Raw genomic sequence first — 25602 nt, 5'->3', positions numbered from 1 at the left:
ACTGTACTAATGGCATTGCTACTTCTAAAATCAGGACAAGGTGGTGTGTATTTACACATGAAACAGCATAGTTGAGCCACATGTCAAGGCAATGCATGAATGAAAAGGTGGCAAGCCCGAACCAACTATAACTTTTTCTTTTTCGTTTGACTCTGAGTGAAAAAAAAAATCATAGCATTTGGTTCAGTTATGGTTCAAGCAGAAATAACTGTTTTATCCAGTGTTCGGTTTAATTCCATTTCGACACTCTAGTTACAACAATCTACGGCTTCTGAAAAGCTCTAAAATGTGTTGATGCTGCATGGTAACTTAAGGCCACCGGTCGAATAGGCTTACTTCGATTGCAGTGTCATAACGTCGTACATCTATTTAACGCTTAATTTAGAATGCATAATGTTTGAAACACCTGGATAACAAGCGTCTGCAAGAAATGTTGTGTTGTGTGCCATACAGCAAGCACTGTGCGACACTCATTTGGGCATGGTAGGTCTCATCCTATTTAATTCGGGAAACAGGGCTTATTGACATACTGGATTTGTTTTCAACTGTCTTGAAACGGTAAATGCTGACAAGTTTGGAGGTCTTGTTGTCATGCCTTATGCTCAGCTACCAACAGTCTTTAGTAGCTATGCTTGTGCATACTTCATGGCACACAAAGAACATACACCTTCTATGTATCCAATGGCTGTTTCCTACTGTTTATGTAAGAACACAAGCCAGACTCATCCTCTGTGCCTGCTTATATAGTTGTTAAAATTAATTAGTCTGCACTACTTTGAGGCCTTTGAAATGGCTTGCTGCTGTCTGTCGATACAGCAGCAATGAGAGCATTGCCCATGCTGCGAGCAATTAACAGATCTACCTATACATTACCTTCAATTAGTCTCACCAATTCCATGCAGTGCAGGGAAAGGCACAGGTTGGGTCATCCAATCAGGAAGGAAAAATGACTGCGGATATGTCCCTCGGGAAAGGGCTTGCCGTCTGTATACTGATAATCCTTTCTTTATTCTTCCATTCATCCATTGCAGTATGCAAGGGAGTTAGCGGCAGACAACAGGCATACCCTGCTCCTGCGTCTCATTCCTGGTTGATTGAGGCAATATATAACTTTCACTACCTCGCACGAAGTTGGTGAGGTGAAGTATAGAGTGGTTTCTAACTTGTTCTTATTTTGTTAAGCGCCTCTACAACGAATGTCTCAACAGTGAAATAATTCAGTTCCAGTGGTATTGTGAGCGATGCGATGCACAACCTTTTCAGAGAAGTGACCTGTGTAACAGATGATTTCTGAGGCCTCAGACACTTCGTTATAAACGCGTTCAGCTGTAGTCTGCCAGTTTACCATCTGCCTTTGTGTCTCTATGTTTCCCCAGGTTAATCACCCAAAGTACAATCAGCGAAGAGTGAGCGTCGTGCACTACCTTGGCGAGCTTTACAACTACCGGATGGTTGAGTCATCAGTCATCTTTAAAGTTCTCTACTCTTTCATCACGTTCGGCGTCAATGTCAATGGTGAGCGCTGGCATTTTGCAGTTTGCATGGGAGAGTTTGGGGACTGGGTTCGTTGTTTGCGAGACATGAAGCAAGCTAACCTCATTTCTTGTTTTGTGCTTATACAAACATCAGTATCTCTGTATTTTAGTTTTTGAAAAATGAAATAAAATATTTAACACTTGAAATTTGTGACATTGCAATTTTTATGAGGTGTGGCCTACTGATTCTCATAAAGTGAACAGGCATGCAAGAAAGAATTGAGACATTAAATGAGCTTGATAACTGCTTCAATTAATTAACTATTAGAATTTCCAGAAGTCCACATTTGGATTCTCCTAGACATCATGAAAAAGTTGGCATTTCATCTTCTCAATCTCTTGAGATGATACAATTCCTGCATGCAGTTTTTATTATGTATTTAGCAGAAAAGGAAACAAGTTGAAAACTATTCAGTGGAACAGAATAAGCACTCTGTTCTGGTTCTATGCGATATTAGATTTTTTGGTCTTCCTTTTCTGGCTTTGGTGGCATGTACATACAGTGCAGTGGATGATAGGGAGGAAATAAAACTGAACAGAAAGAATCATTGAGCTATAAATGCACACATTTCTCATTGAACCACCTCGTGTATTGGCTTGTTACTACAAATTATTGCAAGGTCTCAGTAGGCACATTTTGATGTCATTGACGAGTGATGTCCTTTTCAGGGTCTCCAAGTGCCTTGGATCCACCAGACAACCTGTTCCGCATAAGGCTGGTCTGCATACTGCTTGAGACCTGCGGACAGTACTTCAACACGGGGTCTTCCAAAAAGAAGCTCGATTGCTTCCTGGTCTTCTTCCAGGTAAAACAACCCTGCTGTGGGACCTGAGCATTAATCAATGCTCGAGTATGGTTATTAAATTTACCTATGAATGGCATGCTAATGATCAAGAAATCCAAGTCTCGTCATTACACACTACGTGAAACGTTGACACTACACCAAGAGCACAAGTGGGGCACTAATGGAAATGATGTGTGGAAGTGGGCCATGTGACTGCAACAAACAAATTTCCCATATTTAGAAAAATGTGTGACCAAAAGTGCAGTAAAAGAGTTTGATTAAATTCTGGGGTTTTACATGCCAAAACAACCATCTGTTAATGAGGCACGCCGTAATGGGAGATTCTGGAATAATATTGACCACCAGGGGTTCTTTAACGTGCATGCAAAGCATGGTACACAAATGTTCTTGAATTCTGCCCCCATCAGAATGCGGCCGCTGTGGCTGGGATTGAACCCACAACCTCGGGCTTGGCAGTGCAATACCATAGCTACTGGGCTACCACGGCAATATAGTAGTACGCGCAGTACAGTAATAGGTTAAGAATATGTTAATCATCTTTTAGTATGTTACTGCTGGAATGCAGAAATAGCATAGATGTTCGGAAAATATTAGGGAAACGTTACTGTACATGCACAAATCTAATACACACCTTTTTCGAGAGAAAAATTGGTCCCAACGTTGCCTGTGCGTATAATTGGATATGAAACCAAAACCACATTAGCGCAATTGCCAACAGCCTACCGTTAGAGCCATTAGACACAACGTCGCTGCCATCACGAGATGGTGGCAGAGCGCGTTTTCTCGAAAAATGCTGTGCATTCATTTTGTGCTCGACTACGATCGCTTTCAGAGATACTGTCACTTGTGCGAGAGTTTGCATGACTTTGCACCAGGTACATCGGCAAACATGTGTGGCCACTAGCGAGTCTGGCAGTATGCCAAGCTCACTATCTGTGTAGAGTGCCAGGAATGCTCTCGCCCGCATACTTCGAAAAGTTCGATGCAGAGTTGCATAAAATCTCTGGAAAGTGATAGTAGCATCTCTAAATGTGGTTGCTTGGGGATACTGCCTTAGGGCCAATCTGCAGCCAGTGAAGCACAAATGGCAATGATGATGCGCCGCTTTCATTATGAAAGCTCATTAAAAAAAAATGTTTCCTTTCTGTGCAGGTAAATTCTGTATGTTTCTTTTCTGATTGCAAACATGGAGACAGGCTATGTATTTCTTTTACAAATTGGGCACGTGTTGCATTCAGGTGCACTTTTATTTTCTTACCGTAAAAATTGGGTGTGTGTTAGATTCAGGGGCGCATTAGAATTGTGTACTGAACACGCTATCAACATTGTAGAGTTTCGCTACAGTGTTAGCGAGGTTTTACAAAAGTTTATGGACTTTCGGGTTATTAAAGTTGTGAGCAGCAGTAGCAAAGCAGGTAGTGACATAAGGGATGCTTTGTACAACTACATTGTGTTTCAAACATTTTTGTGTTGCCTGAGTGTTCTTGTCAACGGAAAATCATTAACGGACTGCATGTTAACAATTACATTGGCACTAATGCTTTAAAGCAGCAGTTAAGTAGAATATAGTAGGTATATATATTATTATATATATACCTATATATATAATATATATTATATATATATTATATATAATATATATATATTGTTATATATATATTAATATATATTAACTTCTGTGTGCTCTCTGATTAAACTCTGTTTCACAATATGGCACTACCAGTTTTGCTGCTGCTATTCCTGGTATTCCTCACATACTAATAGGTTTATGGGCAAGCTAGAACTGTCTTATTTTCTAAGGCCTTGGAAGAAAGAAAGAAAGAAAGAAAGAAAGAAAGAAAGAAAGAAAGAAAGAAAGAAAGAAAAAGAAAAGCAATTTGTATGTGGGTCTAATAGCAGATAGAGCCACTATAGAACTTCGAAAAGCTGAAGCGATGGGAGTGTGTCTCAGCAAAAGGAATGCTGTTATGCTGCTCGTTCAGCTCTTGCTGTTGATAAACTATGTGCACTAACAAAGCTAAGCTCTCACTTTGATGTTACTTTAACCTGCACCATGTTGCACATTGGGTTTGGTGGAAAGCCTACTTGCAGACTCACAGTAGCATGCATTTTAGAGTTGTCTTAATTGCCTTCCCTTGATGCTTAGCTGCTGAGCAGGGTTCAGCACAATAAAAAAATCACGTCACTTTTGTTTAGCGCAGTTTAGACACACTGCTGTATGCTTCTTCAAAGCATAGAGCTTGCTTTATTGAAGAAAAAAAAACTTGCTTTACATTCATGAAATACGGTATGATGGAGAATTTGCTGAAGGATGTCATGTAGACAGGCTCGCTGGCAAGCCAACCTCTTTTCATGTGGTTCTTGTTTTTCTTTTGGCTGGCCATTTCGCAGCAATATTATTGGCAGAAGAAGTCGGCTGACGCGTACGGGGAGGAAAACCTTTTCCCCATCACAGTAGACTACCTCGTCAAGGACACGCTGCTTCCACTCCGGCCAAAGATGAAACTGTGCGAGAGTGTTGAAGAGGCTACGGCTGCTGTTGAAGATCTCATGTCTGAGCTCAAGCCCAAGCTGTGTGAGTGGGAAAAAAATGCACGCAGATGTCAAGACGTGAAGTTTGGGGTGCCCATGAAGGTTTTAAAAAAACTTCTGGAGTAGAAATCATGTCCCGAAAATGAAGTCAGGACACCTCAATCTTACTCAGGGCATGAAAAGACATAAGGCCATGGTGGCGAATAGGAAGCACTTTCTTCTTACTTCCAGTGTGTTTAAGATGGCTAAAGTCAGCATGTAGATCCTGCTCAATGTCTGTTTTTATGTCTCTGGTTTTAGGATGAAACCTAAAGTTCTTGACAAATTTCGTGGAATATCATGATAATGAGCACTCAGCCAAAGATAATATTCTGGCTATAGGAACAACCAACCTTTATTTTCCCATTTGCCTAGCCTCTTCATTAGCAGAGCAAATGCACTTAAGCTTTGAGCGAATTCCAGCTGATACAGCTCTCTTTCAGAGGTGAATTGGAGGCTAGCTTCACCTCTGGTCATAAGAAGCTGTGGTGGGCTGCGACTTAATAAATGCTTTAAAGCCTCCTTGGTGCGGCCCATTTTCATTTTGTATGTGTAATTGACCTATCTGAATATGTTGTTCAGCTCTACTAATCATTTATGTGCTGTTGCAATTGTTCAGAAGGCTGATCATTGCTCTCATTAGAGCTTTTTTATTCTACATGTTGCTATAAGGAAAATTGTTTAAGTGTGTGCTTACGAATGTTGAGCAAGGTTGAGCTTTTCATGAGAAAGGACAAGTTGCTTAGCAAATTTGTATTTGAAAGCCTTGGGAAAACCACTGCATAAGATGAGTGAGGATGAAAACATGACAGCACGAGCATATAAAGTTATGCTAATTGGTTCGAAGAACTGAGCCCTTTAAAAACAATGCAGATGACAATGCTGGAACTGAGGCAGGTGACATAGCTAATGTGTCATCTGCCTGTCTACTTTGCTGTCATGCTGTCGTCTGCATTGTGTTTAGAACGATACGGTACTGTGTTTGGGTTCCCTTTCTCATCCTCGACATGTTTGCTGTGCTTGCTGCACTTGGCTTGTCTTGGTTTGTCTGAGCTTTCCTTTTTTGAATGTCACTGTTGTTTCATGCCCATTTTTTTCTATTTTATGTGTCCATGTTTAACCGCACTGAACCCACTTGCCTAATTAACTGTTCCGTGGTTTGCTCTTGCAAATGCTGGCATGACGCTGGAGCTTTTCCTGCCCATGCTAATTTACGTAGTGATTATTGTGTCCCACTGTGGAATGGTTAAGTTCTATCTTTTGAATGTAGCATGATTTGAAGTTACTTTGTTTACAGATGATTTTTTTGTCTTTGCAGCCGAGTACCTGTCTCCTGCTGCAGCAGATGGTGATGATGGTGATGGAAACAAAGCCAAAGAGTTGGAAAACCTGAGCCCAATTCAGGAAGTGGAAGGTTGGTTGTGTTGTTAATGTTTTAATGTAAACCTGCGGGGCCTGGGCACATAACCACTTCTTCCAGCAGTGCATCTAAAACATAATTTACTGCAAGAGAATTAAATGAGATATGCTGTCTCTCTTGCTCTTTTGCTGAGGTCATAGCAACTGAAAAGCATCATGATACTATCCTTGTTCGAGGCACTAAGTTTTCTGACTTTACTATACGAAAGTTGTGCATGTATTCACAAGTGTGCCTTTGCTCGAACCTCTTCTTCTACTTAACTGACTGCAGCACCATGTTGCCCATTGACTGTAGAATACACTGAACTTGAATGATGCTCCTAAATAATTCTTATGATGAAAAATTGCTTTGGAAACACCCTTTTTACAGCAATGCATTAGATAAGTGCTGACGTTATGGCTCAAGAATTGGAGGTTGAGGAGTGGAGTGTGATCAAATCAAGGTGCCAAACTGCACTTCACTTTCTGTGGTGGAGGTGGAATATCAAAAGGAGAACAGCTGTTAAGGCCAACTGCAACGAAATTTTGGATTGTGTAAAAAGCCTAGTATCAGATATTGTAGATATAGTGCAGACCTCTGTAGAAAACATTTAATTTGAAAATACGAGTGGTTGGGTCTGAATAGATGACTAGAATACGAAAACAGATGCTCTCACTACCGAAACTTAAAAAGAAAAAATATTCTGCCCGATGCTCCAGAAATGACGCGAAACCCAGAATATTGAAATTCAGTGTATCTTCTTGGCATGACCTCCGAAATAAAGTGGCATCTGCAGTGAGTTGAAAATTCCGGATGCAATGTGCAGGGATTTGTGTTGTATGTGCTAGCTACCAGATGCACACATTATTTGCTTGGGGGCTATTCATAGGCTATTGATAGGAAAATTAGACAGTTATCAGCCCTGATAGTGTTACCAAGTTTGCTTTAAGTAGTTTATACTACTAGTTTAAACCAATTTAGCCAAAGGGAAATTTCGTTGCAGGTAGCCTTTAAATTAAAGCCTAAGCCAAAAATTAAGTTCCTTGCTTATGCCAAACCATGCGCAAATTCACATTCATTTGTGGTGCCTTTCTTGACGAATAAGTGCACAAAAACTGACAATAACGTCTGTCCTCTTTGCTCTGTGTCCTTTGCGTCCCCACTCTCATAGATGAATGGCACTCGGCTTGCCTAACTTGTGGTAATTTGGTACACCAAACTTTGTGAAGCTATATGAACGTCGTGTGGCATTCACTGCACACAACTCTTTTTGTTTCTTCAGAGGAGCCTGATGACGAGAACCATAGTGGTGAATGCAGTGACCAAGACGGAGATGTGGAGGGTGACGGTGACACAGATGTCTACAGTGGAAGCCAGAGCCAACCGCTTGAAGTATGTTTTGGCTAAAGTTGTTTTCTGATTAAGCTGCAGTTAGCCTCTTAAGCTGCTTAGGAATTATAGCGTGATTAAATTTAACAATTGGCCTCATTGTTAATCTTTAAAATTATTCAGGGCTTGCAAATGCAGCATAGACCACTTATAGCGTAAGTCGTCGGAGTTGCGAATATCCGCACTATATAACCAAAACAACCTTTTTCAGTGACTGCACATGTAAAAGACATGTAGAACAAGCAGCCACGTGTATCTAAGAACAGAAATGTGTAACCAGGATATTTACATTTTTTTAAATTTGCCAACGTTGAAAGGTTAATGTCCGAGAATCCAAAGTCTTTTCATGAAGCAGACAAAGTACCGCTTAAAAAGAAAGAAAAAAAACTACGTAGAAGAAAGTAAGTCGCTGACTAAATTTTTAGATCTTCTCAGTTATTCGAAATTTTCCCGGCACTGCCACCAACACCACAAAGCTAACGCAGAATGGCGACCGAAATTTTGGCCGCCGTACAGTGCCTCGTTTGATTTCTCGGGCTGATCCATGAGCGCACAAAGCTGGAAACGTAGTGACCTCAAACTAAGTTGCTGCCATTCGAGTGTTGCCCATGCCACCCGTGCCCTCACTTTCGTGGTCGAAGTGGTTCCTCCACTTTCCAAGTGCCATACAGTCACTGCGACGCATTTCGTTGACTTAGCACCAAACCCTCCCGTCAAGCTGTGCTGGTTAGGCATAACCTACAGGGTATTGGGCGGCATGACATGTTTGTACAAGCGTAGACAATTACATAGAGATTGGGCATGTGATTACGAGCAAGGGCTACTGGCAGCAGTTGGACGATGTGGAGTTTGGTTTCTTGGGCAATCAGACATGGCAGCTACTGTGGATGCCGACCAAGTTTCTATGCCCTCGTTCTGGTAGGAACGGTGGAAGCTTGCATGTGGTCATAAAGCCTAAAAGCTCCGAACTAAATTTGTAGAACACCACTTAAACTGACAAGATCTCCTCTTCATGATGATGCACATCGCGACAGGTGCGCACAAACTGAAGAGCCTAAGTGTGAAAATGCGCACACTTCTCCACTGCCTAGAAAACCTCTGCATACCTGCATCGTGCTGCCACCACTTTTTGTTTTTTCATTCCTTGTTCGTTTGCTCTGCATCTCCCCCTCTTCTGCATCACTCTTGTTGCTCACCGCAGTCTCGGTCTGAATTGAGCATTGACCAGGACACTTCATTCAGAAGCATGCTTTACCGCACTTGCCTGCGAGATTTTTCCATAGAAGCCACTTTATAACCGGTATTTTATCTAGTGCGGCTGCACTATAAGCAGTGCGTGTAAGCATAGAGTTGTGTGGGAAGGTAAATGGGAGTCAGAAAAGGTGGCGTTATAGCCGGATCTGCACTGTAAGTGGTCATATTATAAGTGGTCTAAGCTATATTATGAATATTTTATTTCCAAATCCTATTTTACTGTATTCTCAGTGTGCTGAAATTCCATTCTTCAATAAGAAATAAACAGTTTTGTTGCTTCGTTGTTATAAAATTTAGCATAGCACGTCTATATTGTACAGGCAACAACCGAATTTTCTGTCTCCCCAGGGGCCGCGAAAATGTCAGAAAAATCTGGCAGTCTGAAAACAAATGCATGTGTTTTACAGCCCCCCAAGTGCTCAAGTTGGCACAGACACATCCGAAATAGCTCTGAGTGCTTGCCAGTACACCTATTAGGCGTACCAGTGCTCATACTGTACTAGGAGGTGGCGGGTGCATGCTTGTGTAATTAAAGAATACATACTGTGTCCCGTGACAATTGCCCCTTCCCACTCATTGCATGCCTCACCGCAATACTTTGTGTACGCTTCACTGCGTAACATTGCTATATTGAGGCGAAGCTGACTTTCGGCAACCGGCAATATGCAATGCGTCGTGCTTTCCGAGCTTCCAAGACATTGGTGAGGATTACAAAGGCGGAGTTGGCACCATCGCTAATAGCGGCGAATTGTTTCAGTGAAAAACACTGCACCAAAAGGAAAAAAGCTTGGCAGCGAACATCGGAATAGCTATGCCAAGCATTGCCGTGGTGGTGGCCATGGCTGCCAGCGGATCTGTGTGTGAGAGCACCGTTTCGAGGAGGCGAGATAATAAAAATGGCGGTGGTGGTGGCTACAATTAATGCCATTTCGGACCTGCGGTCATGGAAAAATGTCTGGAAAATTGGACGGTGAAAGTTTTTTGCGTCCGAAATTTCAGACATTCTTATACATTGACTCTATGGGGTACGTGGCAGTGCCAGGAAGGCATCCGAATTATCGGACATGTCCGTAAAATCAGCCATCTGGAAAGTTGGTCATTAACTGCATTGCATTTTCCATGTTTGCCATCTCTTTACTAATTATTTAATTTCACTGTTTTTCTATTACAGAAAACAGATAGCTGTTATCCAATTCAGAATACAGTTCATTGAAATTCCTTATTTTATAGCTGTTTTATACAAGTTATAAGACTTTATGTATGTACGTTTTTCTAGTGGAATAGTGCTTCTATCTGTGGCTTTAATATGTGCCTTAGCATCTGTGAGTTTTATCATGTAAGACATTATTTTAGTTTGTAAGACGGATGACAACGAATCATGGCAGTGCACATCTTATACCTGTACCACACGAGGCACTTTTGATCACAACTGAGCCTGATCAAGATAAAAATTCTTGATCGTGATTGGCTCCTTTGCGCAGGCTGAGGAAGGGAACCAATCGCGATGGAGACATCTGAATCACGATCGAAACTGCATACCTGCCAAGTCTCCCAAATTATCAGGGAGACTCCCGGATTTGGACCATTTCTTCCAGTTGTACGGCTGTCAGGAAAATCTCTTGGAAATTGGTGTTGCATCCCATTTCTATTCGCGTCCAGCACTTGGGCTGACAACATAGGCAAAAAAAAAATCCAACCTAATCCAATCCATTTGGAAGTTTATGGCAGTAGGGAAACCATACATGGCGTTATTTCGTTAACCGCAGCGCTGCTCTTTATGCTGACAGGTTTGTTTGGTGCCCTAGTGTAGTCTCAACCAGCTAGCGAGCGAATGCCACATTTCACAACTAGCAACAGCAGACTCCATCATTTGCCGCGGTGTCAGCCGCTTTGGCATTCCATCGGCTTCCACAGCCATGGTGTTAAGCAAGGAGTGCGAGTGCAAAAAGTGTCGTCAAGTATTTTTAATGTAGTACTCAACTGAAGTGATGTTGGGTATTTTTGTTGATACCATAGAGTAATGATCAGCGTGAGTGGCAATTTAGCATCGCGAAAAAACGAGAGCATAGTTCCACTCATCCATGTGTGTAATTAATAAAGGGAAAATTAGACATCCACCCAGTCGTAACAAGTGCTGCAAAGGAAACTCATATGGGTTCCTCGAAAGAAGGGCCTCACAGTTGAAGAAAAATTTGTCCTGGTCCAGGACTCGAACCTGGGGCTACCGGCTTTCCCAGGCAGCCACTCTACCATCTGAGCTAACCAGGTGGCTAGCACACCGGACCAGGATTGGTTTTGTTCAACTGCGAGGCTTTTCTTTCGAGGAAGCCATATGGTTTTTCTTTGTAGCAATTGCTATGATTGGGTGGATGTTTCATTTTTCCTTTATTAATTACTTCTCTCCACCTTGCGGGTTTCCACAGAACTATTACGTCGAACTCTTTCCTTTGCTTCAAGTTGTTGATAAGTTTGACTTCGCCCTGCCATATGTTAGCTACCTGGTTAGCTCAAATGGTAAAGCGGCTGCCCTGGAAAGGTGGTGGTCCCGGGTTCGAGTCCCGGACCAGTTCGAGTCCCGGACCAGGACGAATTATTCTCCAACTGCGAAGCTTTTCTTTGTAGCAATTGATATTGCTACGATTGAGTGGACATCTCATTTTTCCTTGATTAGTTGCTTCTCTCCACCTTGTGGGTTTCCGCAGAATTATTACGTCATCAATGTGTGATGAAACACTGGGAAACTTGCAAAATGTCAAAGAAATGGAATTCGTTACAATCAAACATATTCTGAAGAATCTTTGGACACCCACTGTGGTTGCTTAGTGGCTATGGTGCTGGGCTGCTAAGCACGAGGTCACGGGATCGAATCCCAGCCACGGCGGCCGCATTTTGATGAGGGCGAAATGCAAAAACACCCGTGTACTTAGATTTAGGTGCATGTTAAAGAACCACTGGTGGTCCAGATTATTCCAGAGACCTCCGCTACGGCTTGCCTCATAATCAAATCGTGGTTTTGGCAGGTGAAACCCCTTAACTAACTTTTTCAGTTCCTGAAAGATAGCTGTGGTTGGGAGGTGGGGAGGGGGTAATCGGTGCCCCTCCCCACCCTCACTTCAGAAAAAGAGGCCACTTGCTGATGCGATTTTCGCTGTACAGGACGAGGTTGGGTCAAGCACGGAGGACGAAGCCGGCAACTTGGAGGAGGAGCCAGGCAGCTCTCAGCAAGATGTGACATTGGTCAACCAAAGGCCCCGACGTGCCCCGTGTCCTGAGGACGACGACTTCATGGCAGCGTTTGACAAGATGATGTCGGAAAGCATACTTGTGAGTCTCATGCCTCCCTTTTGGAACTCTGTGCAGGTCCCAGAATCTTGCGAGCACTTATATCCGGTTTGCGTGCTGCCGAGGCTATCAGATGATGCAGTCGCTGCACTCTTCCTTCTTGATTGGAAAATGGCTTCTTGTTAATTTCTGGCTTGTGTGTGTTAACTGCAGAATAATATTGCATGGCAAAAAGCTTGCAAAAGACGGAAGTCCTTTTTGTTGAACCTTGGGTAGTCCATAGTTCAGAGTAGGTCAGTCATTCGCACAATGCTATGGTTTAGTTTTCACCTGACTTACTAAATGTTCAATACAGTTGAGCCTCATTACAATGAAGCCACATTTGACATTTATATTCAGAATTTGTTATTACATCTTTATTTATTGCAGGTTGATATTAACAAGGAAGATTTTAAATTTTCTTCATTATAGCTAATAATTCGTTATATGCATGTTCATTATGTTGAGGTTTGATTATATAACGACTTGTTTAGTTTCGTAACTTTCGGAAACACTGTCAAGGCACTTCCAGCTTATTAACCCCTTTCTCTACCAGGGTTCTGGAAATCTCTGTTAAATATTGTAAATTTTTTGTCATTTCCACCAGTATGGAAAAGTTTGAACCTCAAGTTTTCTTTGTGACAAAGGGCATCAGGAAGTCTTCGTTTGTGGTTTGCTACCTCAAGGACGTGCCGTATCTTTGCGGCATGCCATTTATGACAATGCTTTGCTTTACTGCGTAGCAGCAATGCACTTCAGTAGTGAGCCGTGCTGAAAGCATTGATGACTGAATGTGCAAAACAGGATTGCTTCCGCAGCTTTGTTTCACGCCGACAACTGTGCCCAGTTACTTTTATGGAGATATGATCATTGTTGTGCGTGGTCATTCGTACGGTTTGATAAGCATGCAGATATTTTTTTCTCCGCCCTTTTTCAGATATTGCAAATTGGAGACGTGGGCTTCGTGTAAAGGCAGATTATCCATGCATAACTATTCTGCGTGTTTCATGAATTGTAAATGTGCGCAAGTGGTTGTATTAGTACTAATTATTCTGGCATTAATGTCCAGCCTCTGCTTTTCATTTAATGGAAACAGACCTCTTTGAGAGTTTTGAGCAAAATGTACCTATGTTTCAGCATCGCAGCCAGGACTCAGTGAAACCACAAGCAGATATTGTCATCCCCATGAGCCTAAAGGGCACTGGCCAACAGAAAAAAACATGTAAGTGGTTGCAGTTGCCTTGATATCATCGAAGATGTTGAAAAAGGAATGCAACTAGGGCTAGTTGGTAGTATACTATAGTTACTATACTATATACTGTAGTATAGTATATTATACTATAGGGCTAGTTGGTATAATATACTATAATGGCGCACAACCCCCTTTATAGCATGGTGCCTAAACAGAACACCTAATGACAAGCACTAGCAAAAATAATACTAAATCTTTTGTGCACATCATTAGACAGCTTATTATATCTATTCTTTGAAATTGTTTATTATGTACCTAGCAAATTTTTTAAAAAGTGCGTTAAGATAGGTGGTCTGTGTGTTTTTCGGTAGCACCAACACCTGATCATGTAGAGAGTTGTTTTCGCTTTGTTGTCTTTGACAATGATAATTTACATCAGGTGAAATTTCCAACGGGCTGTGCGTTTTCATGTACAACATATACGCTTTCAGCAAAATGGACAATCTTAGCCAAAATTAGTCTTTGGAGTGCATACAAGAAAAAAATAAAATTCTGCCTATTTTTGTGCTTTGTGTTTTTAATGATGCATCTTGATGAAGTATATATATATATATATATATATATATATATATATATATATATATATATATATATATATATATATATATATATATATATTATATATATATATATAGTGAGTGGCAATTTAGCATCGCGAAAAAACGAGAGCATAGTTCCACTCATCCATGTGTGTAATTAATAAAGGGAAAATTAGACATCCACCCAGTCGTAACAAGTGCTGCAAAGGAAACTCATATGGGTTCCTCGAAAGAAGGGCCTCACAGTTGAAGAAAAATTTGTCCTGGTCCAGGACTCGAACCTGGGGCTACCGGCCAAAATTATCTTAGCCAAAATTAGTCTTTGGAGTGCATACAAGAAAAAAATAAAATTCTGCCTATTTTTGTGCTTTGTGTTTTTAATGATGCATCTTGATGAAGTATATATATATATATATATATATATATATATATATATATATATATATATATATATATGCTGATGTATATTTCTGCACACAGAAATAATTTGTGCCCGAAAAGGATCACGCAGGCGCAGTCTTTTGGTCCTTATGGCGTGTGCATTGTGTGGTTCATTTGTTGTTACCTTGTGCTGTTCATCGCATTCTATCGCATCTATGGGGTGTCCCTGCTAACATGGAGCTGGTAAAAAAAAAACGATTAAAAAAGAAAAAGCAGAAGCTTCTGTGCGAGTGAAACCAATTGTATGTGTAAGTGACCTTCTCGAGAAGCTTACAATATTCTTTTGTGCTTTCATTAATAGAATAATTAGTTCTGATTAATCAAGGAAATTCTCATTACTAAGTTTACACTTAGTACGTCCGTGCAAGGTTTGTAGAGCTCACTTGAAAATGATGAGTTGTTTGCAACACATTACCGATTACAGATTACTTTTTCTTTTTTTCATGCTTCAAGGAAAACCGATGAGGTGCGCAAGCCAGCGACATTGTAATGGCTTTGCGGGCTAATTCACTAATTAAGAAGTTTGATCGATAATCAATACCAATTGATCTATAGTAAGAACAGAAAATACTGGAGGCTTCTGCAGGAAGTTACCAGCAACACACGGTTGTTTTCATCTGCAAAGAAAGCTTTGCTTTCTTTTTTTTTTTAATGTGGTTTGTGTTAGCTGGGACAGCTGGTCTACTTCAAGGTGCTGCTTAGTACTAGCGATGTTGAGCTTCTTGTCTTCTGGTCGTTGCAGATAGCAACCTTCTGGAAAAGAAAGGCGAGGAAGACAAGAACACCATGAACTTTATTCTGATGACCCGCAAAGGAAACAAGCCCCAGGTCTGAGACAAAACATTTTGTTTCTTACTTAGCTGGCTGATGCTGTTACCGTTACGTTTGTCCTTTGGACAGTTCTCCCGCCAATTGTCTCTAAAAACATTGAAAATGCTGAATGGTTGTGTTGTTGGAGACAGTGCTTGGTAATAACTTCTTGCTTAATGTTTCTTACAAGGTTTCCAGAGTTGTGAGAAAATGCTTTATTTGCAAATGTTTACTGTTTTACCCTCATCACATACTTTGGTTGCTGTGTGGCTTACCAAAAGTTGCCTGTCAAGATTTTACGCTAGACCTACCTTACAGTAAAATGCAAAGGACTTTTAGGTACTGCTTTTATGGATATTATCCTGCCTTAGCAAGCAAAGGACATTGGAATTATTTGTACGAATTAACTTTGTGACTGCACTTATTAACAAGGGCTTTTACCTGTCGTTAAGAATGAAAATAAATAATATCACAATGGAGTTGACATGTATTTTGTCGCTTGTCGAAATGAAAAAAAAAGCTTATAGTAAGGTCACGTGTCATATTTCCTGTGTGCGCGCAGTTCAAGAGCTTGGAGGTTCCAGTGTCTTCAGAACTTGCACAAAACCTGAAGGACAGGGAGGAGGTGAGTGTCCCTGCCAAGCAAGTTCATCATGATCAATCGTTAGTTATTGTTAATGGTTATAAAGCTTGCACTTGTTGTCGCAGTGTCTAGTGTGCTGTTGTTACTTGAACTAGTTCTTTGAGTTTGATATGTTTATCTTTTTGAAGCGAAAAGCTTCACTACGCTAGTCAACACCGCGCTTCGCGCAACCCGGCGTATGTCGGAATCGGTTCCCTAAGCGTGTTTGGAGCCCGAATTGGCTCCATAAGCGTGTTTGGAGTCGCCGCAGGTGGCCACTGCCGCGCGCTATACGACATCATTTGACATTCGCCGCAAGCACGTGTTTATCACGGAGGCCGACTATATAACTGCTTGCCAGAGAATAGGCGTGCGCATTCAACATGGAAGGAGAAGGTAGTGATACTACCGATACAGAGAGCTGTGTTTATGGCTGTACAGAAATCGCCAGACAATGTGCCCAACAAATATGAATAAAGAAGTTTAATAATCCTGCATAACTTATGGTATGTATCATTGATAAGCAATTTGCATAACTACACAAGGCACACATATAGCATAACCATAAGTTAACTAAAGCATATCCATAAGTGAAACCGTAAGCATAACCGTAGGCTAAATCATAAAGCATAACCATAAGCTAAACCGTAAGCATACCCATAAGTTAAACCGTAAGCATATCCATAGGCTAAATCATAAAGCATAACCATAAGCTAAACCGTAAGTGTAACCATAGGCTAAATCATAAAGCATAACCATAAGCTAAACCATAAGCATCACCGAACCATTTCGTTTCGAGATATCCAGGCTTAACCTTAGCTAAGCCCCTGCCAATTTTTATTATTATTATTATTAAGTGCTTCACATAAATTTAAGTGGTTAGCCACAAACTAGCTCCACTAATTGTGTGCCTAAACACTGCATCTTTTCCCATCTTGTACTGTTGCGAAAGTGCTTAATACATTTTCTGGCTCTTACAGGCTGAGCGAGCAGAGAAGGAACAAGTGAAGATGCTCACATTGAACATCAATGAAAGGCAAGAGGAAGAAGATTACCAAGGTGAGGAAAAAGAAAAACAGGCTCTGCAGGCTTGTATTTCAGTGGTGTGAGCTCTGTTTGAAATGTTCCATTGGAACATTGATAATGTTTCAAGAACAGCAGCTTGTGCAATAATTGTTCTTTGCATTTAATGCCAGCACATGTTAATGGCTAATTTTACTGCTTACTATGCAGGCTGCTCAATCTACTTCGTTAGTCACAGACTACAGTTGACTCATGTTAATTTGACCCTTGCAGAATTGCAAGATTTGTTCAAATTATCCAAATGGTAGAATTAACAAGGAGCAGCAAAATAATTAATTCAAAGCTTTTTTTATTGCTTAATGTAGCCTGTAGTGTCCTTTCGCTTCTTGCTTTTAAACTGCGACTCAACCAGCACGTGGCACAGAGAGCCGCCATGTTTAAATGCTGCTCAGCATGATGCGACATGAAACAAACAGGAACGAATGGCTTTCTGGGCGGAAGGAGCATAGGCCACCAAAAGATAAAAATAAAACAGCTTCACAACTAGGGTAGCAGTAGTGCCATCTGCTGAATTTCTTGTTTTCAAGCTTTTAGTGACCACCGCGTGTGCGAGCAGATGCAGGCTGGATTAAAGGCAAACTGCAACGAAATTTCTCTTGGGCTAATTTGGCTCTACATCCATAGAATCCATACTAGTATTAGAGTAATCTTGGCAAAGCCGGAATGCGATGCCACCAATGCTCCAAGGTGAAACAAGCGAAACCTAATGGGCACTTTGCGCCGAGCCTCTGTCGCTTTCTATACTCTACTACAGATGTTGGTAGCTGCCTGCTTGTCTAAGGTGGCTAAGGTTCCTTAGCTTGGTCGCCTCAATATGCTCCTCGTCTCCGAGCGGAGACGGAACGCATCGAGGCTCTGTTCTGTGAACATAGACAGCCAGATACTCAAAACTGGTTTGACTCAGAGGATGCTTTACATTAAAAGGACATCGCGAGCATGCAGTGTTGTGGGCCTAAGCGCATGAAGCAGCTAGCAGTATACTATGTATCTGCATGTCTAGCAGCAGAAGTGCAAGACCTGTTAGCTGATACACGAAGGTGGGGGGGGGGGGGGGGGGGGGGGGAGAAAGAGAGAGAGAGGTAAGACAGGGAGGTTAACCAGATATTAGTCTCTGGTTTGCTGCCCTACACTGGGGTTGGAAAATAGGGGTTAGAAAGAGGTCAGAGAGGAAAGGGCTAAACAAAATACACACACAGAGGCACACACAAAGGGCCTGATACACGGGGCCTGTACAAGCAAGGGAAGCAGATGACACGGGCGCTAGTTCTCTGCAGTCTTGTATGTCATTCTGGTGGGTGGTAATGGCGGCATTTTTTTTATAGTTTAGTAAGAAAAACATAGATTTTAGCTAGCATTTTGTGATGCATCCACTCGTATTGGAAGCATAAACCTTTCACAGAGGCTGCAATATGCCTTAATTATCTGAAACTGCACTTACACAGTTAAAAATTTTGTTGCTGTTGGCCTTTAACTGAAGTGGGATGCTTTCACATTTCAAGTAAACAAGTTAACTTCCAAGCAACGTAATACTATGGTTTCTTTCCAGAACTTTACAGTGTGCTCAAATAAAGTGAAAAGTCAACAGGAGTTGACTGTATCAAGAATCTCACCTTGGCAAACAGTCTAACCTGCACAAATGGCGAGAACTATGCTCTAACCTGGCTCCATTGCATAAGCGACAAACATTTTAACACAAAGCTTTAGCAATATGGTTGTGAAAAGTTCAGAATTAGAAATGAGACATGCTAAACACATTACCGTCCATAGTGATCAGGAGATGGGTTTTGCCGCAGTATAATTTTCTGCATCAAGTTCATGTACATCACTGTTTTTTCGCAATACAGTGCCTTGGAAACAACAAAAGTGAATTTTTACTTCATTGCTTGAGATGTTTCTGCAAAGATATTGTGCAGCTGGTGCAACTAAGTTTAATTAATTTTTTTGTTGTGTTTTTCTTTTGTTAAGAAATGCTTGCAGCGCAGCAGAGACCTGTGGTGTTAAACCTGAACCGCGACCGGAGGCACAAATATCAACACCCCAAGGGAGCTCCTGACGCGGACCTCATCTTCGGAAATAAGTATGCACTCTCAAAGTTTACTAATCTCTGACCGTTTACAAACTATAGGGCCTTCACCATACCACGAGAGTTGAGGTTTACAAATTGGCACCTTGTGCAAGAGAAATGTGTTTTAGAAGAGCTCTGAGAAAAAATTTTGTGTTTGACCTTTTTTTACTTCGTTAGGTAGGTAGCTGCCAACTTCACAACTGTGATATGAAGCCTCTGTTCCTCAAGAGCACCGCAAATATTACAGTGCCTTTCATCCACCCCTTTCTAAACGCATGCCAAGTGCATTGCGGTTCTGGACGGGGAAAAAAAAGAAAATACTGGGTTGATGGCTATCCAATAAATAATAGAAACAAGACCAAAATTTTCTGTTAGAATACTCATTAAAGTTCACTGTTATGAAAAACAAGTGTGAAGTAGTACGTTAATAGACAAATGCTCGGGTAATCAAGTGATACCCACAGAAGCTTCTTGAAGTCATTAAACATTTTTCTTGTAGCTCGAGCATGAAATTGAGAGATGAACTGCATAGATTGCTATAAAAAATGGTGGCAGATTTACTCAATTTTTGGCCTTAATAAAAGATGCTCCGTATGTACTAAAATAAGAATAATGCTTGATTTTTATGTGACTGGAATTCGGAATACTGAAACAACTGAGCCTGGGCATGACGTGGTTTTCACTATGATGCCAATTAATCGGGAGACATTAGAGCAAGATATATTTTTAAAAACTTCTTGCATCAAAATACTGTGTTGTTCTATGTTGCACCACTGCTTGTCTTGCCTTTAGGCGTTGAATCACTGTTTCAATATTATGTTTATGTATTTAAAATTTGTTTGTTACTGCAATCACTTCCCTCTTTTGAATAAAAAATTTCAAGTAACAATGTCGTAACGCATTTAGAAGCGGCTACTTGCTACATATGTAGCGCTTTGGACATATTCGATTGCAGGTCTCCACACGCTTCTGATAGACGTAAGGCACATCTTGTTTTTATCAACTTTTGTTCATTGCAACTATTTGTGGTCCTTGAAAGGCCCACAGTTCTTTAACTGGGGGAGAAACAATATTTTGCATTTTTGACGTGTGTAGCCCGCATGCACTTTTTGACTAATGCATTGCTACTAACTGGTATGTTTCCTACTTAGCCGACAACGCTGCGAAAGATACGCAAGTAGTTCGGTCATATATATCTCACTTCACATGTATCACAGTGCAGTTGTGTTTGATCTGCGACACTTTCTACGGAACGGCTACCTTCATACATTGCAACTACTACTACTTGTGGCCTCGCGGTTACGTCAAATAACATATATATTGTGCGTGTTTGTGCTTCTGGTAGGCGATGTACTATGTTTTGGTCACCAGTGTAGGGGGTGTGCTGAAGCTGCAGGTTACAGTAATGTGCCACTCCACTCTTTTTGTAGTGAATAAATTAATGTGTGGGACACCTACCGCGTAATAATTGTCATATTTTGCGATGTAAGAGTATGAGACATAATGTTACATCGAATTACGTACCTGAGACATACTTGTATCTTTCTTTAATATATGACATACTATTTTCTTGTTGCCAAACAGTGAGAGAAATCTCTGTAGTCATTGTAGTGTTACTTGTTTTGTGTGAAATGGAGTCTGCGAAGGCAGAAGGTAGGTGGTATCGTTTAACCTACTAATTCGCGATTGGAGGAACTGCCAAATGCAGTGTATTGCTCTGAAATTTGGAGCTGTGTAGATGTTTTTGATTGGTTGCTTTGAAATGTACAGTAAACCCCTACTAACTTGGAAGCTGCAAAAACCGGAAAAGCATTCGAGATAAGTGGAGATTCGAAATAAGTGAAATCACGAAAATGAAGCCCTCTGGCTGCACATAGACCACGTGGAGCCTTTCCAAAATACCACTAGCAATGTTTTCAATTTCTTTCTCGGCACCGACTCCGGAGATGTCAGCCTCTGTGTGCGAGGGTGTTACTGGCACTTTGCCAAGGCAGCATGCTAGGCACAGAGTCAAGACGATTGATCCTAATGATGTATTTGAAGCCAGTCATTCAAGCATAACCATTTTCAGACATCCAAAAAGCTGAAACTGCTACTTTCTGCACCACAATGAGTTCCATACAACTTAACTTCGAAAACCGAAAACCACGGAGGAGTGCAATTGTGACGTCTTTAGCAAACACGAATGAGTGACGCGGCATTTATAGCTTCCGGTTGTGCGAGCATGAAGCGAGCATACTTATCAAGCCGTGCTCTCGCTGAAATGCTGTGGGCTCGCATGTTGGCTTCTTTGGGGGGGGGCAAGGGGTGGGCTGATCGCAGCTGCTCAAGAATGCCAGTCATCTTGCTCAAGGTCACGATTAATACCCTGAGACTACATTGATGTGTCAGCGAGAGGAGACAAAAGACTTTGACTCCTAGCTGAGCAAGTGCACGCGAGTGGTGATAGATAGAAAGAAGGAAGAAGGATAAGCACGGAGCCTGGTATCTGGCTCAGCTAGCGAGCTGCCACTGGGTGAAAAGTGAGTACGAGCGACACCGCCGATACTCCCGTTGCCTTTTTCCTGGTATTTTCGAAGTTGACATTTTGAGATATCCAGAAAACGGTGCAAAAACTTTTCGAGATAAGAAGTGCAAGACACATGGGCTTAAAGCACGGGCGAAAAAAAAAAATATTGGCTTAACCAATATTTCGAGATATCAGAGTTCGAGTTAACAAGGATTTACTGTATAATTACTCAGTTATAAAAAGACAGGCTTGCTCATACTCATTTATTTTAACTCGCCGAGTCTCAGTGTTATAAAAACTTGCCACAGTGGCTCTGGGCTGTGGTGGCCTGTTGCTGAGCAAGAAGTCACAGGTCCGATTCGTCGCCACAGCGGTTGCATCTTGATGCAGGCGGAATGCATAAACAACCATGTACCGTGCATTGAGTGCTAGTCGAAGAAGCTCAGGTGGTCAAAATTTATCTAGAGATCTCTGCCATGCCATTTCTCATATCCCACTGTGTAGAGTCAGGACGTTACCTCCATAGTTTATTAATATTTAATTTTTTGGCATGCAACAAAGTAGCAGAATATTTATTTCTAGCATGCCTGCACCCATTGCGCCTTTGGGTCGCAGGTAGTACTCATGTTTTTCTCTACGTATATTTTACTTTCGTTTTCTGGTTCAATCCCATATCTTTCGAACCCAGTAGTTATAATGCTTCTGTAATTTTACTTTTTCAAGCTAGAGCCACTTTTTTCTTTCTCCGCATTGTTTCACAGGAAGCGCTGAGTGAACATCGAGAGACGACCACTGTTCCCCTCGTCCAAGGCCATGGAGGCAACAAAGCACAAACGCATTGCCACGCCTTCCTGCCGTTCTGAGCCGCTGAATGAACAGCTGACATCAAGCTGATGCCGAGAGGCGGCGGCCGTCATCGTGCTGAAGGGAAAGCCGTCTGCACAACGGGGGTGCCAACGGCACTGCTATGTTGCCTGTGTACATAGTTCCTTCCACCCACTCTCTCTCTTTCAATAAAAGCCTCTCGCAAGGCAGCGTAAGTGTGAAGGTATGAACAACGTGTCTTCTTGCGAGCTTCCTTAGAAGAAGTGCTGCATAGGCCTACCTGCCAACACTCCCGAATTTTCCGTAAAGTTCACAAATTTGGGCTCATTTCATAATTTTTGTGTCAGGATTTACGAAAAAAAAAATAAATTCTGTTTGCAAAAAAGTTTTTCTCATTGGTTTCTGATCATACTGTGGGAAGTCTTAATGTTGTGAAAGTATACAAGAGGGGTACGTTGTCGGAGCAGTCTTGTTCAGACAAGTTCCTGAAGCAGGCGAAATAGGCAACACTGAAGCTGCTGGAAAAATCACCGCGATCAGATAACGGTGCGTTGCGTGTCAGTTTGTGCTGTTCTAAGTTCGATGCTGCTTGTGTGATACATCCCACGATATGTGTGCGCTCAGGGAAATCTTAGAAAGTAATGCGTGCTATTCCCCCCTTGCGGTGTTGTTTCCTTGGGGCTTTACAAATGTTCACAGGTTCTCAGGCATACATAGGTATTCGATAGCATTTTACAACACAAACACATACTGCTGAAGAATAAGCTTAAAATGGTTTAAGCATTAAGGGAAATGTACTGGAAACGTGAGAGAGGGATATAATTGGACTAAATTAGAAATGCTGGCAACTATTGTGTAACCAGCTTCTCTATAAACAATTGTCCAATGATCTGATGATCGCATAAAATTATATGTAAATATGTTTCAGCAATAAAGTACATTTTACAAACTTTGCACGAACAGTCGATATAAAAAAACTGCATAGTCAATCAATTAAGTAAATCAAATAATGCAAAAGCACATAACATTCCAAATATTAATACAGATACTTTCAGTTAAGAAAGTTAATAAAGCTTTCACAGCTGATTGATGTAATGACGCGTTACCCCATGACTTAAGCAACTTTTCTGTGCTGAAGGGAGGATCTTCAGGGATTATTCTACATTGTCCTCGGAGCACATCTTTGCTGTTCAAACTTGGGACAGCCTATCAGAATGTGTGCTACGTTCTCCCATCAATGGCCAAGTGTGCAACAAGGCATAGCTTAACAATGTATACAATACAAAAAGCTACCTATACACCACTTCCAACCTAATAAAATGAATGTAGAGATTTGTTCACAAACTATATACTTACATGCGTGCACTGCTGGTGAGAAAGCATCAAGTAATTGGTTAGTGCATCTCACAATCTTCTTTTTGATTTGTAGAGGCTTTACGCATCCTGCATCAGAAGCGTGACGCAAGGTGCTTTAGAAGGTTGCAGGATGTGTAAACAAAAACGAAAGTTTGGCAGCATGTTTCACTCCTGTAACACGTGAAGGCAAAAGCCTGCTGGCCACTTGGTAATGCATTAAGTTACACAATCAGAGGGATCATAATTCTTGCAAGACATAATGAGCCCTGAAGTAAATGCAAGCCATTGTTTGCGAGTTTTGGCCTCCTCTCTACGTTTCCGTCTCATATAGTCGCATTGCTACTTTTGCAGTTCGGCTTCTACGGCTCGCTTTTTATTCTTAGTTGCGGCTTCACGCACGCGTATAGCGTGGTGAGACTCGCACCAATGACGTTTCTCTTCGACATTACGTTGCATCCTCTCAGCAGGGGAAAGCAGCACTCGTGGCCTTTCTCCCGCCACTTCGCACGTCACACCTCGTTTCTCGCTTGGCGAGCATCCTTGGCCTTAGCATACATCTGAGGGGGGTATTTAATGCTTTATCAATGGTTTGGATGCTTGTTTTGAGCTTGTTCTTTATTAAAATGTATGCTGTTCTGTGTGTTGTATGGGTGATTTCAATGAATGTATATACTGTTCACTTCACTTTGCTGACTGCTTGTAGCCTCTACCTTAAGGGGTTATGAGCCATTGCATTTTTTGCTTATGGGGGTATGAGACTTTGCATGCTTGCTTGCTTACGAGGGTATGAGCCATTGCTGATGATGATATTTTTTGTACCACTTGATTAGATGCCGCGTTTTTTTAAGTATGAGGCATTGCAACGAGCCACTTAAGGCTTGCCTTAATATTGGTGCTTCACCTTTAGCAGTGTGCTGTGCATATTCAAGGTGTTTGTTAGTTTCTTCAAAATCCAAGCAAAAGTATGAAATCGTTTTGCTAAATTCGTTAAAGTATATTGTTGTCGAAATTTGTTTATTATAGAGCATTCGCCTCCTAACACTTTTGGCATCTGAGAGACTCGCCATGAGGCTCATCTCACCATGGTAAGCAGACTTTTAGCAAACACAAATCACCATTAAGAGAAAGCTTTAGCTTGGGCCCAACTCCGAAGTGGCCTGTTAAAATACATGTAAACACAAAAACGCTTTACGAGATAGCCCCTGGACCGATTTTAATAAAATTTGTTGCAGTTGAGAAAGTTAAATTCTAGTTACTGTTGGAAGTAGAATTTCGATTTAGGGCCTGAATTTTGTTAAAAGAATTTTAAAGAATATGCAAGTTCGAAAAATATAGATGCACGAAGTTTATAGATTAATATAGCACTGCATCAAGAACAGATATCGCAGTTCTGTAAACGGCATCCATTAGATGATTCAAAGCGGACTAATTCGATATTTCGCTTTATTTCTTAGGTGAATTTGTTATGTTGTCTAAAAGGGTAATGCAAAAGCTGTATTTCCACATTATTTAAATTTTTTATATTTCTATGTAACATATCAATTTTGTCCGCTTTAGATGTACTATCATATGCAATTCATAGAATTGTGATATCATTTTTCGTTGCTGAGTTAGAGTTGAAAACCTTAGTTTCATTGAAAATTTTCTATTTTTGCCAATTCTTAATAAAAGATTGACAACATAAATAAAAAATTCGACACCAACAGTCGCTAGATTTTAAGTTTTTCGTTTAAATGCAACAAACCTTGTCAAATTTGGTGTAGTGGTCACCTAGAAAAACGAATTCTCCTTTTACATGTATTTAGATAGGAGCACCTGAGCTGAA

General features: G+C 41.2%; 1 protein-coding gene across 4 annotated transcripts in view; it reads left to right on the top strand.

Annotated features, from left to right (window-relative positions):
- Positions 1 to 22643, top strand: part of Upf2 (UPF2 regulator of nonsense mediated mRNA decay) — a 51162-nt gene extending 28519 nt beyond the window's left edge. The window contains exons 28-40 of one of the 4 annotated variants that reach the window (XM_065437702.1): positions 1377 to 1515; positions 2205 to 2341; positions 4733 to 4916; positions 6231 to 6326; positions 7594 to 7703; positions 12111 to 12278; positions 13413 to 13497; positions 15250 to 15335; positions 15880 to 15942; positions 16920 to 16998; positions 18988 to 19099; positions 20043 to 20065; positions 22358 to 22643. In XM_065437702.1, the coding sequence (XP_065293774.1) occupies positions 1377 to 1515; positions 2205 to 2341; positions 4733 to 4916; positions 6231 to 6326; positions 7594 to 7703; positions 12111 to 12278; positions 13413 to 13497; positions 15250 to 15335; positions 15880 to 15942; positions 16920 to 16998; positions 18988 to 19099; positions 20043 to 20065; positions 22358 to 22371 (1296 nt within the window). In that variant the 3' untranslated portion in view covers positions 22372 to 22643. Of the gene's footprint in view, positions 1 to 1376; positions 1516 to 2204; positions 2342 to 4732; positions 4917 to 6230; positions 6327 to 7593; positions 7704 to 12110; positions 12279 to 13412; positions 13498 to 15249; positions 15336 to 15879; positions 15943 to 16919; positions 16999 to 18987; positions 19100 to 20042; positions 20066 to 20238; positions 20672 to 22357 lie in introns of those variants that run through there. The other 3 variants (XM_065437700.2, XM_065437701.2, XM_065437703.1) reach the window with 3 other exon arrangements.
- Positions 22644 to 25602: the final 2959 nt, after the last annotated feature.

The sequence above is a fragment of the Dermacentor albipictus genome, chromosome 5 (assembly GCF_038994185.2).
Source record: "Dermacentor albipictus isolate Rhodes 1998 colony chromosome 5, USDA_Dalb.pri_finalv2, whole genome shotgun sequence".
NCBI classification, from domain to species: domain Eukaryota; kingdom Metazoa; phylum Arthropoda; class Arachnida; order Ixodida; family Ixodidae; genus Dermacentor; species Dermacentor albipictus.
Note: the sequence above shows the minus strand (reverse complement) of the source record. Positions and strands in the feature narration are given on the sequence as shown.